We start from the raw sequence: 16,943 nt of genomic DNA on the forward strand, positions 1-16,943 counted from the left end.
TAGTCTCTGTGGTAGCCTTTTTTTTTTTTTTTTTTTTTTTTGCTTTAGTAGATTTTGAGAATTTGTTGTGTTCTTTGGTAAATTGAGGTTGAGAATCCAATTAAGAACATTGGAGTGAAGATAGTTAGACCAGCTGCTTTCAAACTAATGACATAGCTGGTGATGGAACAATGACTTTGGTTGTTCTTGTGCTAGGTCTCATGATGAAAGTGTAAAAATTTGTAATTTTTGAATGTAGATATACGTCCTTGTGAATTATACAAATCATTGATTGGTTGGAATGTGATGTGTAAATTGGACGTCTGTTAAAAGTATTCATAAAAATTTCCGTAAGAAGTATTCAAGTAGATGTTTTGCAATCGGTGTACACATTGTTTTTTTTAAACCGATGTACATGTCGAGCCAAGATCGTGTACACCTAGACATGTCTAACCAAGATCGTGTACATATCCACGTGGTTACTCAATATACTCATGTACACATTAGTGAAGACATTATTAACCGACGATGTTCATTACTTTGTGGACAAGTTTGAGTGAACGCGGGTACATGGTTGATTAGAAACTGTGTACAATCAGTAGGCAGTGTACGTAAATGTATCCAGTGTACATGACACATACTAATGAAGAAGTCCATGGGTACATGTACCGTTTAACAAATGACAAGGGGTGTGATGGCTAATGTAATGAACATATAATAGAATCGAAGAGTGGTTTTATGGGAAATGGTTTACATTTGTTGTGTAGTATACATAATTGTGTACGTATATTTCTGTGTATCGGTGTACATGTATTTCTGTGTATTGGTGACATGGTTATGTGTTAAACGGTGTACAATATAACCGATGTGTATTTCTGATTCTGTGTACATAAATTTTGGGGACGTATTAGTGAAGACATTACTAACTTGTTCATTAATTTGTGTACAAGTTTGGGTGTACTAGAGTACATGGTTGGTTAGAAACTGTGTACAATTAGTGTGAGGTGTATTTAAAATGACAGGTTTTAACAGTGTACATATGGACAATGAACAATGTTTTAACAGTGTACATATAGACTATGTCTTAATAAGTGTACATGGGGACAAATTGGTACATATGGACATTGTTTTAACATTGTACATATGGACTATGGCTTAATGATTGTACATGGGGACATACCATAGAGTGTACATATGGACAACGCCAAACTACTTTTTTTTATCCCTTTTTGTTTCATCAATCAAATTTTAGAGCTTGTTTGCCCACATTCCCCTTCATGTATTAGAAAATTAGAGCTTGTTTGCCAACATTCCTCTTTATCTATCAAATATTAGATCCTTCTCGCCTCTATCTGATACAAAAAGAAGAGAAACCACAATAAATAGAATCAACGTGCAGAATTTTTTTAAGCAAAAGAAAAGAGTAAGAAAAGAAAAATCTGAATCAAAGCAGATTCTTACAGGAGTTCATCGGGATAATAAAAAATCTATTGAACATCACTGCTTTCTCTGACACCAAGAAGAGAATGCTTACCAATAACCTTTATTCTCTCAATGTTCTTATATCTTATCATCAGCTTTCTCCTTCTCACGACGCCTTTGTCTCATCGACATCTGTTCTGGAATAGATTTTCTCACCGTTCTTTCAGTAAAATCATCGTTCGTTCTCTGCTCCTATTGTAACGTCCTAAGAAACATACTCCTTTAAGAATAGAGTTTGCCTCCGTTCGTTCATTTCCCCCCGTTTCTACTCTAAAAAGTAAAAAAAAAAACCTAAGAAACATACTCTTTTAAGATCCAGAAAAAAAAAATACACCGTCAGAACACTCACTGTCGGCCTTTTCTTTCTCACGCCGGCTCCGTCTCCTCGACATCCTTCTCGGAACAACTATCTCACAATTTCTTTCGTCGGAATTCACCAACGTATCTCGTCTTCTTCGTCGACCTTTGAGTTTCTATTTCTTTCCTCTGTAAAAGTTACGAAAAAGTAATAAAAATATAATTTTTACACGTCCAGCTAATTAGATCTTATTTAAATCTCTCTTTGGGTTCACCGCTGATTTTCAAATTGTAAAAGAAGAACCAAATAAAACCCACCTAACTAAAACACAATCAATTGATTACGTTTTTTACAGGGTAAATTGAATCTTTTCACCTAAAAACTATCTAAGTAGCATAAACGGCTCTAGAATGTTATAAAAACTTGTAAACTGCCTCTGCCTCCGCCTCCGCCTCCAGATGTAAATGATTCTTGTTTTTTCCGCTTCTATATTGTTGTAATAAATGTAGATAAATGAGATAATTACAGATAGAGATTGTGTCAGAGAGTCTTTGGATTTTGTGTTTAATAAAAATGTGGGCCTGCTTGTAGAGTTTCCATTGGCCACGTCAAATCTGTATATGACTTTTGTTCTTTTGGATACCGACCCAATCTGTTCTGAATAGTATGTGGCCCCAGATAAAAGTAAAAGACAGAAAAAAAAGAAAGAGAAAAGGTGTGGGAAGAGTTGCACAAAAGAAAAAGGTGTGGGATGATAAATGATAAATGATAAATGATAAATGATAAAGTGAAAACATTTTTTTTTTTTCTTAAACTGGATTTTCTTTCTTTTTTTTTTCTACTACAATTTTAGATAGTTTAAGGGTATTTACCAGACCAGGTTGTTTTTTTTTTTTAGAAACAGACCAGGTTGATTTGCTGACTTTTTTTTTTTGGACAAAATGATTGATGACATATAATGATTAGAAATGATAAGATATTATGCAAGTCAATGTTCATGTAGTAGAACTTATAATCTTATTGCACATGAAGTGAGAGACCTTTTTATTTTGGAGTAAACGATTAGATATCAAGAAAAGGCAGACAAGGTCTTCACGCCACAGGAGGATCCTCGTGTACAAATTTCTCAAACTCTTCCCTTGTTTTGCCATCTGGATTCTTCTTCCATTCGATGAATTTCTTCGACGCCTCTATGAATTTATCCATGTGAAGCCGCTTCCATTCCTTACCAAATCAAGCCCACAAAAATGTTTTGCTAAAACCGTTAAGCAACCATAATACTTAAAAATACGACTATTTAGATTTTGATGATTAGTGGAAACTTGTGAGCTAATATTACATAATGGTTTCAAACCTCGAAATCCCATTCTCCATACATGTCTGGATCATCCTTGTTGGCCCAAATTAAAGCTTCCACTTCCATCTTCTCGGATGTCTCCTGTATTTATAACTGGTTTAAGCAATCTTTGGATCATTAATGATCATAGTAATGGTGATTACAGAAATACTTACAGTTAATACAACCTCAACAGTCTTCCTCACGTATTCAGCTCCTTGAATCATATCTAAATTCTTCAACTGAGCTTCTGTTAATCCAGTTAGTACCTAAAATCTCAAAAATAACAGATTGGTTATGAGTGTATTTTAAACCGGAGACAAACAAGTGACAATGTTCATTAGTTCAGAAATTAAATACTCGTTCGGTTTCATATTAAATGTCATTTTGACTCTGTGCACACGGATTAAGGAAACAATTAATTTTGTATATTTTCTATATAAAAACACAATTACCTATACATCTAACCATATTTCAACCAATAGAAAAATAAATTATTGCATAAAATTAATAAATTTTGTACTGAAAATCGAAAACAATACTTGTAACGAAAAAATTTCTCAACGAAGAGACTTAATAAATATGAAAAAGAGGAAGTATAAAACTACTTAAGCTTTTCTATTTATTTATAAAACTACTTAAACACCAATAAAACAATTCCTTAAATACAAATAAAACAATTCAATGAATTGAATCTCACTATAGAAAAAAAGCAAATTCTTGTCAACTAGTAGAGATTATGAGCACAAGAATTTCGGTATCAAGAAAAAAATTAAAGAAGATAGAAAGAGATGAAATCAAGACCTTGCCGTTGACTAATCCAGACTCAAATGGAGCAATACAAGGATGCAAACGTCCTTTGAGTCGGTAAAGATGACTGCAAAGAAACAAGAAATCGGATCTGATCAGTCTCCACAAGGTCTAAGCAAAAAGAAAAGAGATGAGATAAGAAAAATAAAGAAAGGTACAAGCCATGGAGTTGAGCGGAGACGATGACAGGAGTGAACTCTAGGATCAAACTCACAACGGCTGGCTCCTGGAAACTGCCGTAGACGAAGACGTTGTACGATGGAGATTGTTCAGAAGTAGCCATCTTCTTTCCTCCGAACTTGTTTTGTTTCAGTTTGTAATCAAGTTGAGTTAGTACTCCCTATCTCTTCATATTTTAATAATATTTTAAACCAATCTCTATCAGTCATAGTCAAACCATTCGCATTTTTTCAGTCATAGTCAAACCATTCGCATTTTTTCTATTATTTTTCCAACTCGATATGACTTTTTGGGTTCAGATTAGATTTGTCTGAATGAAGACACAACTAATAAAGAGCACCTCCAAACTACACCAACGACATAATGCTTAAATCTCAAATACATTAAAAATGATCATACCACTCTTGTTTCATAAATGAATACAAATGCAATACAACATCTTATTAGTGTTCCTAACTCACAAAGCCTCTTATATAACTTTATTAGTGATGACACTCATTTATTTGGAATTAAAGATAAGATAAAGGGCGACAAGTTCTTCAAGCCACGGGAGGATCTTCTTCTACAAATTTGGCAAACTCTTCCCTTGATCTTCCATCTGGATTCTTCTTCCATTCGATGAACTTCTCTGACGCCTCTATGAACTTCTCCATGTGAAGCCGCTTCCATTCCTACCACGTCAAAAATATCCACACAAAGAGTTTGCAGCCAAAAACCATTAAACAACATAAACTTCAGACAGAGTTATTAGTTTTTAATGATTATGGAAATTGTGAGCGAGTGAATTGTTCAAACCTCGAAATCCCATTCTCCATACATGTCAGGATCATCCTTGTTAGCCCATATAAAGGCTTCCACTTGCATATTATCGGATGTGTCCTGTCATAAAATGGTGACTAATTAATAAAGACTTAAGCAATATTTCACGATCATTAGAGATGATGGAAGTGAAACTTACAGTTAATAAAACTTCAACAGTCTTCCTCATGTACTCATCTCCTTCAATCATATCTAAATTCTCTAGCTGAGCATCTGTTAATCCAGTTAGCACCTGCACAAAACCGTCAACCCTTTTTGAGATTTTGAGATCAAAAGAAAAAAATAAAAAGTTAATATAAGAAAAACATACCTTGCCGTCGATGACTCCGGTCTCAAGAGGAGCAATACAAGGATGCAAACGCCCTTTGAGTCTATACCTGTGACTGCAAAATCCCCAAAAAAAAATCGTATTTAATTAATCTCCAAAAAATCTAAGCAAAAGGAAGATGGGAGATGTGAAGTATAAGACGTACAAGCCATGGAGTTGAGCAGAGACGATGACAGGAGTGCATTCAAGAATCAAGCCCACGACGGCTGGTTCTTGAAAACTGCCATAAACAAAGACGTTGTGCGACGAGGATTGATCAGAACTACTCATCTTCTTTTTCCTTTGATAGTTATAGTTTGAGAATGTTCTTGAAAATGTGAGAAAGATAGTTTAGTAGTGCTCTGTTTTTATAACCTCGTATCGACGCCAACTTTCTTTGAATTTTTCTTCCTTATATGATATTAATAAATTAATAATGATAGTTGACCCTTTCTTTATGGAGTACTATTTAATTCTACCTCGTCAACAGTCCTCATTTTTTGTTTTTCATAAACAAGTGCATACTTGATACTTCTCTTGAACTTGATTATTTTGGAGTAATATATTGAGCAGACTCAAATTTTAATATGATACTAAATTATGACCCGCCTTTTTTTTGCTTTAATTTTTTTTGAAAAATTTATTTTTTATATTTGTTTTTTAATCATATTTGTGTTTAATTTTAATTTAATATGATAAATAATTCTTTAAATAAATAAAATACATAGTTGAACATAACATTTATCAATAGGTCACAATACTGTTTTAATAGAGTAGATGAAAAAATAACATTCAAAATAATATCACTAAACTTCTATAGAATGAAACAAAAGAAAAATAATTTAAAACGCATCATGCTTATACCATAGTGGTTTCAGTTAGAGTTAGACAATTTTCTCAAATCTTTACGGTTAATTAAAAAATAAGAATCCAAAAAACCTGCAAACTCCTTGATTTAAAGAGACGATTAACTATAACCCTAACTGGCTGTTTTAAACTTCCCCATCTCCATTTAACGTGTGATTTGGACCTCGTTGCTAGAACTCGACGGGTACAGTCCATACTCACAGGTTGTACTCTTGAGTTCCAAGTGCCATTTTCCTAAACTTCTTAATTTCATCATTGTATTGTATTGGCTCGAGTCTAAGTCAATGCTCCCTCCATATGAGATGTATACATTGCTTTGACCCGGTCTCATCCATTAGTGAAGTTCTGATAGTGATATGTTTCCTTCTAAAGCATGCAGAATCTGCTTGTTTTTCACAAAAAAAATATTAAAATATATCCTTCAGACTATATTTTGCAACGTTAAAAAAAAAAATTTAATGGCTGACTCCTAGGAGAAGAGAAAGGATGAAGTAAGTTATAACTTGGCTCATGTGAGGTCTGTGGCGAGGGGGATGGCGGCGAACACGACATAGAATAACCACAATGTGAGCCATCTCCTCTCTGTCGTAAACTTATTCATATTTGTATTAGTTAAATCCTCAAGCCTTCTTCGTATATTATAATATTATATTAATTTGATTATTTTTTTATTAAAAAAACAATAGACTATAATTAAAAGATATTGGAATATACTTCAAATATGAAAAATTTAAACATTTTATTTACAAATCTTAATGGTTTCTTTACAAAAATTTTAACATAACAAATTTTCAAATATTTGGCATTTGTTGTTGCGATTTGTACTCAAACAATGCAGTTAAAATTTTCAAATATTTTGCACTAATCTAGGAAGTTCAAACAAACATGGAAATATCCATTTTTATATTTATTTTAATTATAATATAAGATTATATATATTGTCAGTGACATTGTCACTTTCTATATTATTAACTTTTTATAAAATGAATTTATTGGACCACTAAAGAGGAAAGGATTAAAGAACAAAATAATAATGGAGGAGAATATTTGAAAGTGCATAGGGTCACTTAAGGTTAGACGTGAAGAGTTTGTTGTCATATGATCGTATATTTTGTAAGAAGTGAAAAGTTTCTCGTCATAGTCACCAAGGTTAGAACATGAGTAAGATCGGGTATTATTTTTTAACAATAACAAAACTATATGGTTGCATATTTTGTAAAGAGGAGTAATTGCTGTAAATTTGATGAGTATTTGGTCATGCAAATTGTTTAGATAATTGATGAGTATAACGTATGGGTTAATTATGGTTAGTGTATTAGAAAAGAATAATGCTCAAACATGTTATATATTGTATTATATTGTATAAACAAATTATAAAGATTGTTATATTTGTTTCTGATGAAAAATGAATAGGTCCAAAACTTAAATGACAACTTTTTAAGTAGATAAAAAATAGAAGCCTAAAATAATAGTTTAGATATTCTATTTTGAACGATTAAAATAGCAAATTGATCTTTGAAGTAACGAAGCAAAATTTGACTAGATATGATTAATATGATGGTTGTCATTGCCGCCACACCTTATATTACTACAAACGTCGGCCCTCAGTTTTTTCTTCTTCTTTTGCAATACACTCATGCAAAATAAATAAATAAACCCTTGGTGTATGATTGTAGATTATTCTGGTACGAATGTACTTGCCGAGTTTGGTGGTGTATTTGATACTGACCATCAAATGTTCAAAATCTCTAAGAAGCAATAAGTACTCTCTTCATATCAAAAATGTAGTTTTAAATTTACCAAAAAAAGTTTTAAAGTTTTTTCGTTTAATAAAATTCAAAATTTTAGTGTATTGATTAGAAACAAAATCTATTAGATATTTTAATAAATGATAAAATAAAATTTTAAATAATTTTTTTTAACATATCTTCCCAACTTTTATGAAATGGACTTTTTATAAAACAGAAGAGTACTAGACAACTTTATTTCATCTCATTCTACTCCTCACCCTCTGCTTTTAATATGTAGTTTGAGATTGCGGGGATAGAGGTTTAATGTAGTTCAATAATCTTCAAAACTCAAGCATTATCATTTGCATAAGAAGAAACTAATGCACACAATCCTAGCAATAAACTCTTAACTACAATACTTCATATCATTTGACGTATAAGTAAAACTCTTGGCAGACAAGATTCCATAGTAACACAAACAAATTCAAATAGAAGATCAATTTTAAGTTCTAGCAACACACAAAACACAAACATATTATATATTAGAAAAAAAAACACTCTTTACTTACTCTTCTTCTGCCAAATTGTAAACAACCACTTATGTCATAATTGTTGAAGAATCGTCAATCATCAGACAGTGATTTCACGATATCCTCTCTAGTCTTCCCATTTGGATTCTTGTTCCATTCCAACACTTCCCTAAACATCTCCACGAATTTATCCGCATGAATCATTCTCCATTCCTATACACACACGTACAATCCCAAAGTTAATTAAGTATCTGCCCAAAAACATTTCATTATCCATTAGCAAAAAAAAAAAATCTAACCTCATAATCCCATTCTCCATACATACTAGGATCATCTTTGTTAACCCAAACATAAGTTTCCACTTTCATCTTCTCCGAATTGTCCTGTATCATCACATCCTTCCAAATCTCAGAACAAATTAACACACCAAAATTTGCATTAGATTTGTGATCAGAGACAAAGATCTTGTCCCAAACACTTACCATCCTTACAACTTCAACTGTTACTCTCTCATACTCATTACCTTCAATCACATCGAATTTGTTTAGCTCAGCATCGGATACTCCCGTTATTACCTTCACCAACACAAAAATATTCAAATACAAAATACATATCAAAACAGAACACTGAGATAGATTCAAACCTTGCCGTTGACTTTTCCAGACTCAAAGGGGACAATACATGGATACGGACGTCCTTTGAGTTTATACTTGTGACTACAAAACAAAGCATATCATAGTTTAATCACATATCAGAAAAGAACTAGTCGGAGAGGAAGAAAGTGAACGTACTAGCCGTGGAGAAGGGCGGGAACGGTATCAGCGGGGCGGTCAAGGATCACGGCGGCGGCAGCTGGTTCAAGAATGCTGCCGTAAACGAATAAGTTATGAGACGGAACATCAGAGCCACTCATCTTCTTTCTCTGTTTTGATTGATTAGTGTCTGTTGTCCATTGTCCACTACTCAACTTTAAAAGGCAACTCCGACAGTAGCATCAACACCAAATTTTAGTGTTTTCTGATGTCATACATTATTCCTTTCTCTAACCATAACATTGAATTTTAAACTAAAAACATATACTCATTTAGTTTTAAAAATTTAATAATTTAATTATTTGTAATTCATAAATAATAATATTGTTACCTTTAATTTTATTTTTTTTGGTTAGAGTTTGTAATTTGATGTGTGTATAATATATTAGTTACAATTAATATTTCATACTCTTAAAGTTTAAAAAAAATATAAAAGTAGATAAGATGTTTTCTTTTGTTACAATATGATTTAAATTATAATATTAATTAAAAAATATATTTAATTTTAGTTTTGTTAAAATAAAATGAAAATTTATAATAAATAATGTATTTATTTTTAATTAAAATATGAACTAAGTATTAAAACTAATTTAATTATATTATTAAATATAATATAATAAATATTATTTTAAAAATATTTGATGTAATGAATAGTAGTACCCGATTTTGGTTAACACCATTCACAAAAACACTAATTTTTGGTGAAATGATTTCATTTTTTTGGTATTTTAATAAAATTAAAATTACCTAAATTTGGTGTTTTGGTATCTCTCTGCAGCAACCTGCTTTCTGGTTAATGTCTTATTGTATTTAACCGACATCATTAGTGTATAGTGCATACTGCATAGATATATTAATACACATACAAAGTAAAGTATGTCATTATAAAACAAGATGTAGAAACATAAACATATAAATTGTTATAACATCTTTATTTGCTTTATAATCAATATAAAGTTTCAGACACTACCAACCATTTCTCGAATTGCAATGTAAGTTCCTAAAACACCAATGGGAACACTCATCACAACCATACCAAACAACATTACAGTCTCAAACCCAAGTTTCTTGAAATTTCCAGAGATCTTCAAGTAACATAGGCAAGGGAGAAGAATGGAAACCGTTACACTCAGTAATGCACCAACCAGAGACATCATATAGCCGAAGAAAGGAAGTGTCTCAGCGATGACCACACTACTTGCTATGAACAATGTTCTTATCGAGAGATGCAAGTATGATTTCTTGGCGTACTTCTTAGGAAACCAATCTTTTATTGTGTTCACCGTTGGTGTGATCATCAATGCGTATTTGGCTATGGGGTTCACGAGGGTTGTGTATATAGCCACCTTTGAACTTGTCTTATGAATCGGAAGATTCAATGTTATTTGTGATAAAGTGTTAGATCCATACATTAAGTAGCCCAAAACCGCCATTGATGTGTAGCCAATGGTGCACAGTATAAAAGATATAAGTAGGACCTGCCAAAAAAAGGCGAATATTAACATTATTAGTATTCACTTTTAGAATATACCAAAGAAAAGATAAAGAACGTAACATTTATGTAATGACTTACATTGTTGAATTGATGTTTGCTTTTCATAGAAGAATACAAAGTGGGCAACACGGGATGCGCACCATAACAAAAAGCATACAAGCTCAGAGCAGTAGGGATCCCACTCCAGTTGATCAGCTTTCCACTTTGATGAAAGCCTATTCCATCAAATGCTCCGACCCAAGATATTGATCCAAGAGTCACGGCCGTAGCTAAAACTCCACTCATGGAAACATAAGACAAGACGCTTAAACTGTCCCACCATAGAGTTGGCATGATGACGAGAGCCACTGACGCCATGAACGATTGTTTCCCGTTCAATCTCACCCCCATCAGTTTGATGTTAAACCCCGGGAAAAGATTGTGAAGATTGTCGCCTTCAAGGATCAAGAAACCTGTGGTGACTAGGTAGAGTTCTAGATGCATGAAGACTGACACAATGATTCTTCCTGGTCTACCAAACGCGCGTTCTCCAATGTCTGGATACGTTTTGATGGTGCGATCAGCGTTCATACATTTTGTAATGAGTAAGGATGTGTAGAAGGCGGTTGCGGCGAGGAGTAAGAGAAGTGAAATACTCAACCATCCTCCACGAGCTAGTGAATATGGTACGGATAGTATTCCAATTCCTAATACAATTCAAACTATCATCATTAGCAATAATAATTACTATGTTATGAGTAAGTATGTAAATGCATGGAAGCTAAAGAAACTAACCTGAAAGAGCATTGAGTGCGTTGAAGCAAGTCTTAAAGAGAGAGGAAGATCCGCCATCGTCAAGTTGTTTTTCGTGGTTATCTTCTTCCATTGCTAATAACTTCTCATAGAAAAGTAGAGAATGTGATTTTATTTTTGCAAACGTATGCAACAAAGTACCGATGATGCAGTGTATATATATGTTGTTAACTTTGTCTTCAACTTGTACAATTTGAACTTCTTTTAGAAATAGTGATAATATCTTTTTCGTGAAAATAATTGAAGATCTTCAAGAAAACAATTATATTAATCAATATGGGTGTGATCACCTAAAGCGAAAGGCATTGTGATGTCTGACTGTGAATGCAAATAGAATAAAGCAATCAATTACTTCAGAAATAATTTGTTGTTACCAAATATTCAAAGAAAATAGTTGTTGCGGCTATACATATGAATATTGTCTGATCATAATATCAAAATTTCAAGGAAGATTGTCATCTCTAACAAAGTATATAATAGAAACCCGTACATAAAATAATGAGAGATCACATAAACCATTCAAAAACCCTAAAACTTACCTGGAAAATAAATGGGAAATTAGACTTTCTCTGAATCTAAGGGGCTTAATCTCCAAAACAAATCTCCGAGCCTGAACAATGACACGAAATCAAGTATTCATATCTAAGCGGTGAGAACACGGAAAAGTAATGACACATGTGAAGGTAGAGGAAACTTGTTTAGGTGTTTAGGTTTATAGCCTTACAAGATAGGCATTCAATGCCAACTAATTAGATTTTAGTATTTTTCTCATATCTAAAATACATTCTAAATTCTAGACGCTTAAACCGCTAACCTATGAAGTATATCTTTAATACAAGCCTAGAATTTTTCAACATTTTTTCCTCCGGATGAGTCACATCACTTTATGATTTTTATTCGAGTTGATAAATTTACCCACATTATCTAAATATCTAAACCACAATCTAAATTATACACGTTTAAACTTTAAACCTCTAACTAATCTTCAACCCTTGGCGTTTTATTTACATTGGGTGGTTTTTATTTTAATTGTTGTCAAAAAATTAAAATAATCTTTAACCCAATTACGTTTTGTCTTTTATTAAACTACAAGAAAAGTTCCTTCTGATGTTATGTTCTTCAGGGAGGAAACACAGTAAAAAAGTCTTCATGTGGCCGTAACTTCCCTTTTTCTCTCTTCTCAACGTGTTATGATTCTTAGGCAGTTTAATTCTTTCATTTATTCCCTAATTAATTATAAGGGTTGAACAAAGCCGTTAATTCATAAATTGAAGCACGAGTTAATATTAAGAAGATTTGACCTCTTTTACGTGATTTATACGATTCTATTCATTTGGTTAGCTGCATTAAATCAAATGTGGTGTTATTTTACATACTTAACATATTTATATATTTTGATATAAAAAAAAAACATATTTATATTAACTAATTTGATGTTCATAGCGTGATGAATGCACTTGACAAGAGACTAAAAAATGAAAAAAGCCAATTAGTGAACTAGAGGTAGTATGATACATTATATGTTTAATCCTCATTTCGGAATTTTAATTAATTTGGGCTTAGTGTTATGCTAACTCTTTCTTTGCTAATCATGGTTTGTAGTAGCCAGTAATACTTACCATTATATTTTCTCAAGAAAATTCAACATTAAATAACACAGGGAACATAATAGTCTTTTTTGCTCTAAAACTCGAAAATGTAAAATGGAAACTCAGTGTATAAATCGATTGGGGAACAAATATGATATAGCTCACAACAAAATAAGAACTCACCGTTAACTTGAGACCTCTTTTTTGTTTTGTATATAATCATCTGTTGCTTATGTAGGATGGTTTCTTGCGTTTCACGGCTTATCACCAGTCGATAAAAGACTCGCAAACCCTTGCGAGAGACTTCGCTCAATCATACACTGCGAGTTGGATGAACATCTTGGGCTGTCCTCGGATCTGAATCGTTTCAAGTATGGAGACGAATAAGAGTATCGACTTTCAGATACTTCTTCATCATCATCTTCATCATCGTAGGCTTGGGATGTTTTTCTCTTTAAGCCTGGAACACTTCTTAAACCCGTGTGGTAGCGACTATCATCTTTATGATGCTTATCTAACAACATAAGCAGAAGAGGAAGAAGATAATAAGACTAATGTCAGGAAAATACAACAAAAACAAAATCTCTCAGGTTATAGAAACCAAACATACCTGAAAGAGGATCTTCATAGAGGCATGATTCAGATTCTGTGTCACCACAGTTACAGGACAAGCTAGTGTTCTTACTCGGTCCTAGAATACTGTGAATGAACAGCAAAAAGATTAAGCTTTCATTGTTTACTGTGTAGTGTGTATAATGTGGTAAGTGTTGGTTCCGGACCTGTACATATGCTCAACAAACTCATCGATGAGGACAGGCCAAGCACCTGAGTGTAACAAAAAAAAAACAATAAGTTGAATCAACACACAAACAGATACACTTGTTTTGGTGAGAAATCTTATAAAATTTGTACCTTCGGAGTCATATCCTTCAAGATTCTCATGAACACAACGACTAAACGCCAAGACTTGTTGCCAGGTATCTTCTGAAATATTGTGCCGTTGATTTTTCTACAAGTTAAAACATCGCCTTCGTCTCGTTAGATAGACAAACAAACACAAGAAACTAACGTTTACACTAATAAGAAAAAACAAGAAAGAGATGGGTACCTCGGTGAAGTCACACCAGCGGTTAAGTAATCTAAACCTCCCAGCCAAAACAAGTTTCCACGCGGTAATAGCTTTTGCTACAGCTGCACAATATTCAATCAAGAGGTACCTATCAGTATTGGCTGACATTGAGGGTATAACCAAAACGATTGGGTTGGAAAGGAGAAGAAGCTCTTACTTATACTCTTCTGTCCATTCTCACGGCACATAAAGAAAACAAAATCATAGAAGCGGGTAAACTCGGAGAAGTCCACCTATAAATAAAAGTCCACCAAAAGGTTAGAGATCACAGTGCAGTTAGTCAAGAAATGAGATTGTGAAAAAACTTGCCATTAAGTCCAGCCGTGACATCAACTTGAACAATTCATCAAAAATGGAGTTTCTATCATGGGATTGCAAAGGGAGAAATAAGCGAACGGATCAGCAGATATGTATAAAGAACTGGTGCACTGAAGAACAGGAAGAACAAAAAGACGTTGAGCAATCACCTTGCCTGAAACTTGTTCTCGACTAGACTCATGAGGTGAGTTAACGCTTCTTTAGAATATTTACTTCTTTGTGTTTCCTCGTTGTTTTTATTAATATTACATAAGACTTGACTTGATCGAATGTCTGCAAAAGAATATCAAAGCCCAACGGAAAGAAACCTCATGAGTCAAAGCTAGAAACTTTACACATCTCAGCTTTCAATAAATAAGCAAAGCTATAGACTTTACACCATTCTCAACTTCAATAAGCAAAGCAGGAAGCTTCATACATATAATGTTATCAGCTTGTCCATCAACCGAAACCCCAAAACCATTGAGCTCAAAAGAATCAACCTTTATCCATAGCAATGTCAGAGGATTTGGGAACAGAACAACAACTCAGGATTCAAAGACAGAACACAGACCTCCAAGCAACCGAGCTAGAACTTAAGAACAATACTATATGTGTAAGATTTAAATATTTTTCAAATTGAAGGACAAACATGAACAGATCGAAGAAGAAGGAAGATAAAGGAAGAGACTTTACCACAAAATCTGCGATATATCTCGAATATATCGAGCCGACCCTGAACCGGCGAGGAACCCATGGATTCTTCTCTCTCGAGCTCGAAGCTTTCTCTGTTGGGAGATGGCGATCGAAACTCGAAAGGATCGTTTGAAACGAAATCGAGGGCAGCCCAGAAGAGTCGATGAGGGAAACCACACACAACCAGAAAATGGAAGAGCCAGAGAGAGGCACAAATCCCAAAAGCAGCATATACTTAAATTTTACAAAATACGAAAAAATGGAAATTTTATTTTATTTTTGAAACTCTTTAAAAGATCCTTCTATGGGTTTTAACCAGACCCAAACTCAGGCCCATTACGAAGTGACAAACTCGTTGTATGGGCTTCTTTATCCCAATTCTCTTTTACTATAAGAGAAACCGAGTCTAAACCAAATCCAGAAAGGAGCTAGAAGGACCGTAGGGTGACGACCAAATTAATTTCATGTTCTAGTGATCAACTACTATGCTACAAAAAGAACGTATTGTTGAATGTTGACTGCTTTTTTTCTATAAATAAGAACTATAAAACCAATCCTTTACCAAACATAATATATCACCAACGGCCAGGTCCGGAGTAAAGGTGAAGGATCGTGACCATTTCAATTGTATTTGTCATTATGGAAAAAAATTATATGAAGAATAAGGACACATACTTTCATTTGAACGTAAAACGTTATGTTTTTATTGCTTTATGATGGATGAAAATCTTTATGTATTTTTGTCAAGCTGGTTTCAGTTATGGCTGGCCTTAATGTCAATATTCATAGAAGAAGATCAGACTATGTATGCATCTATTTAGTTCTCTCCCTAGACTGTTGGATAGTTCCAATTAACTTGAGTAGCAAGTTAACTCATTAAAGTGAAGTTTGATGGGTTAAGAAAAAAAGAAAACATATCGAGCTTAGGAATGTTTTCATATTATTATTAGGAAAAGATGTAGCTTCGCCCTTAGGAAAAGATGTAGCTTCTTCCTATATAAACAGTTCTCATGGAGAGATGTTCCATCAAGAGAAACACATTGAAAGGTTTAATTTTGAGAGAGTTTCTAAATCTAATAAGAAGTGCTAGTTCTTATAATCTTTGTGTTTGTGCAACTTTAATTGGTATCAGAGCTCCAGGTTTCGAAGGTCGTTTACAAGAGGAGTTGTAACTTCGATCAAAACATGGGAGAAGATTCTCAAGCACGTGATAAAGGTCTTGAGATGAAGAAGGACATACGATGTCCGATGCTAACATCGACCAACTACACCGTATGGTCGATGCGAATGAAAGTGATGCTTCGTTTATACGAAGTTTGGGATACGATTGATCCAGGGAGTAACGATGCAAAGAAAAACAATATGGCGATTGCTCTAATCTTTCAATCAGTCCCGGAGGCGCTAATACTTCAGATTGGAGAACATGATACATCGAAGAAGATTTGGGAAGCTATCAAATCCCGTAACCTAGGTGCTGATCGCGTGAGAGAAGCAAGGTTACAAACTTTGATGTCTGAGTTCGACAAACTGAAGATGACAGACACAGACACGGTGGATGACTACGCAGGAAAACTTTCAGGCTTAGCATCGAGAGCAGCCGCGTTAGGAGAGATAATGGAAGCATCGAAGCTGGTAAAGAAGTTTCTGAAGGGACTTCCAAGAACGAAGTTCATTCACATCGTAGCTTCGTTAGAACAAGTGTTGGATCTAAATTCAACAGGATTCGAAGACATTGTTGGGAGATTGAAGGCTTTCGAAGAACGCATCAAAGAAGAAACCCAAGATGAAGGTCAAT

The 16,943-nt window shown here is 33.7% G+C and overlaps 5 protein-coding genes and 1 long non-coding RNA gene across 10 annotated transcripts; all 6 read right to left on the reverse strand.

The window, feature by feature from the left end:
* Positions 1 to 1,061: 1,061 nt before the first annotated feature.
* On the reverse strand, positions 1,062 to 2,530 carry LOC106302026. Its single transcript, XR_001262317.1, has 3 exons — positions 1,811 to 2,530; positions 1,514 to 1,731; positions 1,062 to 1,331 (listed from the first exon to the last, which is right to left on the reverse strand). It is a non-coding gene; the product is annotated as an uncharacterized LOC106302026 (long non-coding RNA).
* A 174-nt stretch (positions 2,531 to 2,704) lies between these two features.
* On the reverse strand, positions 2,705 to 4,239 carry LOC106302024 (protein AIG2-like). Its single transcript, XM_013738535.1, has 5 exons — positions 4,064 to 4,239; positions 3,900 to 3,972; positions 3,272 to 3,364; positions 3,114 to 3,197; positions 2,705 to 2,983 (listed from the first exon to the last, which is right to left on the reverse strand). The coding sequence occupies exons 1-5, from the start codon at positions 4,186 to 4,188 to the stop codon at positions 2,852 to 2,854; spliced, it is 507 nt and encodes a 168-aa protein (XP_013593989.1). The 5' UTR covers positions 4,189 to 4,239; the 3' UTR covers positions 2,705 to 2,851.
* Positions 4,240 to 4,464: 225 nt separating this feature from the next.
* On the reverse strand, positions 4,465 to 5,580 carry LOC106302025 (protein AIG2-like). The gene is made up of 5 exons (XM_013738536.1): positions 5,378 to 5,580; positions 5,215 to 5,287; positions 5,044 to 5,136; positions 4,881 to 4,964; positions 4,465 to 4,756 (listed from the first exon to the last, which is right to left on the reverse strand). Exons 1-5 carry the CDS (start codon positions 5,500 to 5,502, stop codon positions 4,625 to 4,627), a joined length of 507 nt encoding a protein of 168 aa, XP_013593990.1. The 5' UTR covers positions 5,503 to 5,580; the 3' UTR covers positions 4,465 to 4,624.
* Positions 5,581 to 8,207: 2,627 nt separating this feature from the next.
* Positions 8,208 to 9,354, reverse strand: LOC106303933 (protein AIG2). The gene is made up of 5 exons (XM_013740295.1): positions 9,130 to 9,354; positions 8,982 to 9,054; positions 8,821 to 8,913; positions 8,638 to 8,721; positions 8,208 to 8,551 (listed from the first exon to the last, which is right to left on the reverse strand). The coding sequence occupies exons 1-5, from the start codon at positions 9,249 to 9,251 to the stop codon at positions 8,432 to 8,434; spliced, it is 492 nt and encodes a 163-aa protein (XP_013595749.1). The 5' UTR covers positions 9,252 to 9,354; the 3' UTR covers positions 8,208 to 8,431.
* Positions 9,355 to 10,020: 666 nt separating this feature from the next.
* On the reverse strand, positions 10,021 to 12,140 carry LOC106303738 (vacuolar amino acid transporter 1). Of its 2 annotated transcripts, XM_013740051.1 has the most exons (4): positions 11,977 to 12,140; positions 11,420 to 11,519; positions 10,724 to 11,331; positions 10,021 to 10,628 (listed from the first exon to the last, which is right to left on the reverse strand). In XM_013740051.1, the coding sequence occupies exons 2-4, from the start codon at positions 11,508 to 11,510 to the stop codon at positions 10,110 to 10,112; spliced, it is 1,218 nt and encodes a 405-aa protein (XP_013595505.1). In that variant the 5' UTR covers positions 11,511 to 11,519; positions 11,977 to 12,140; the 3' UTR covers positions 10,021 to 10,109. The 2 variants fall into 2 exon arrangements, with proteins under 2 accessions (XP_013595505.1, XP_013595506.1); XM_013740052.1 differs by lacking the exon at positions 11,977 to 12,140 and having other exon boundaries at positions 11,420 to 11,963.
* A 949-nt stretch (positions 12,141 to 13,089) lies between these two features.
* Positions 13,090 to 15,385, reverse strand: LOC106303575 (DCN1-like protein 2). Of its 4 annotated transcripts, none has more exons than XM_013739846.1 (10): positions 15,149 to 15,385; positions 14,853 to 14,955; positions 14,623 to 14,746; positions 14,465 to 14,516; positions 14,313 to 14,388; positions 14,135 to 14,217; positions 13,939 to 14,035; positions 13,806 to 13,851; positions 13,637 to 13,725; positions 13,090 to 13,540 (listed from the first exon to the last, which is right to left on the reverse strand). In XM_013739846.1, the coding sequence occupies exons 1-10, from the start codon at positions 15,377 to 15,379 to the stop codon at positions 13,281 to 13,283; spliced, it is 1,161 nt and encodes a 386-aa protein (XP_013595300.1). In that variant the 5' UTR covers positions 15,380 to 15,385; the 3' UTR covers positions 13,090 to 13,280. The 4 variants fall into 4 exon arrangements, with proteins under 4 accessions (XP_013595300.1, XP_013595302.1, XP_013595301.1 ...); XM_013739848.1 differs by having other exon boundaries at positions 14,853 to 15,047; positions 15,149 to 15,352; XM_013739847.1 differs by lacking the exon at positions 14,853 to 14,955 and having other exon boundaries at positions 15,149 to 15,382.
* Between the last annotated feature and the right edge of the window lie 1,558 nt (positions 15,386 to 16,943).

Source organism: Brassica oleracea, chromosome C7 (assembly GCF_000695525.1).
Source record: "Brassica oleracea var. oleracea cultivar TO1000 chromosome C7, BOL, whole genome shotgun sequence".
Lineage (NCBI taxonomy): Eukaryota > Viridiplantae > Streptophyta > Magnoliopsida > Brassicales > Brassicaceae > Brassica > Brassica oleracea.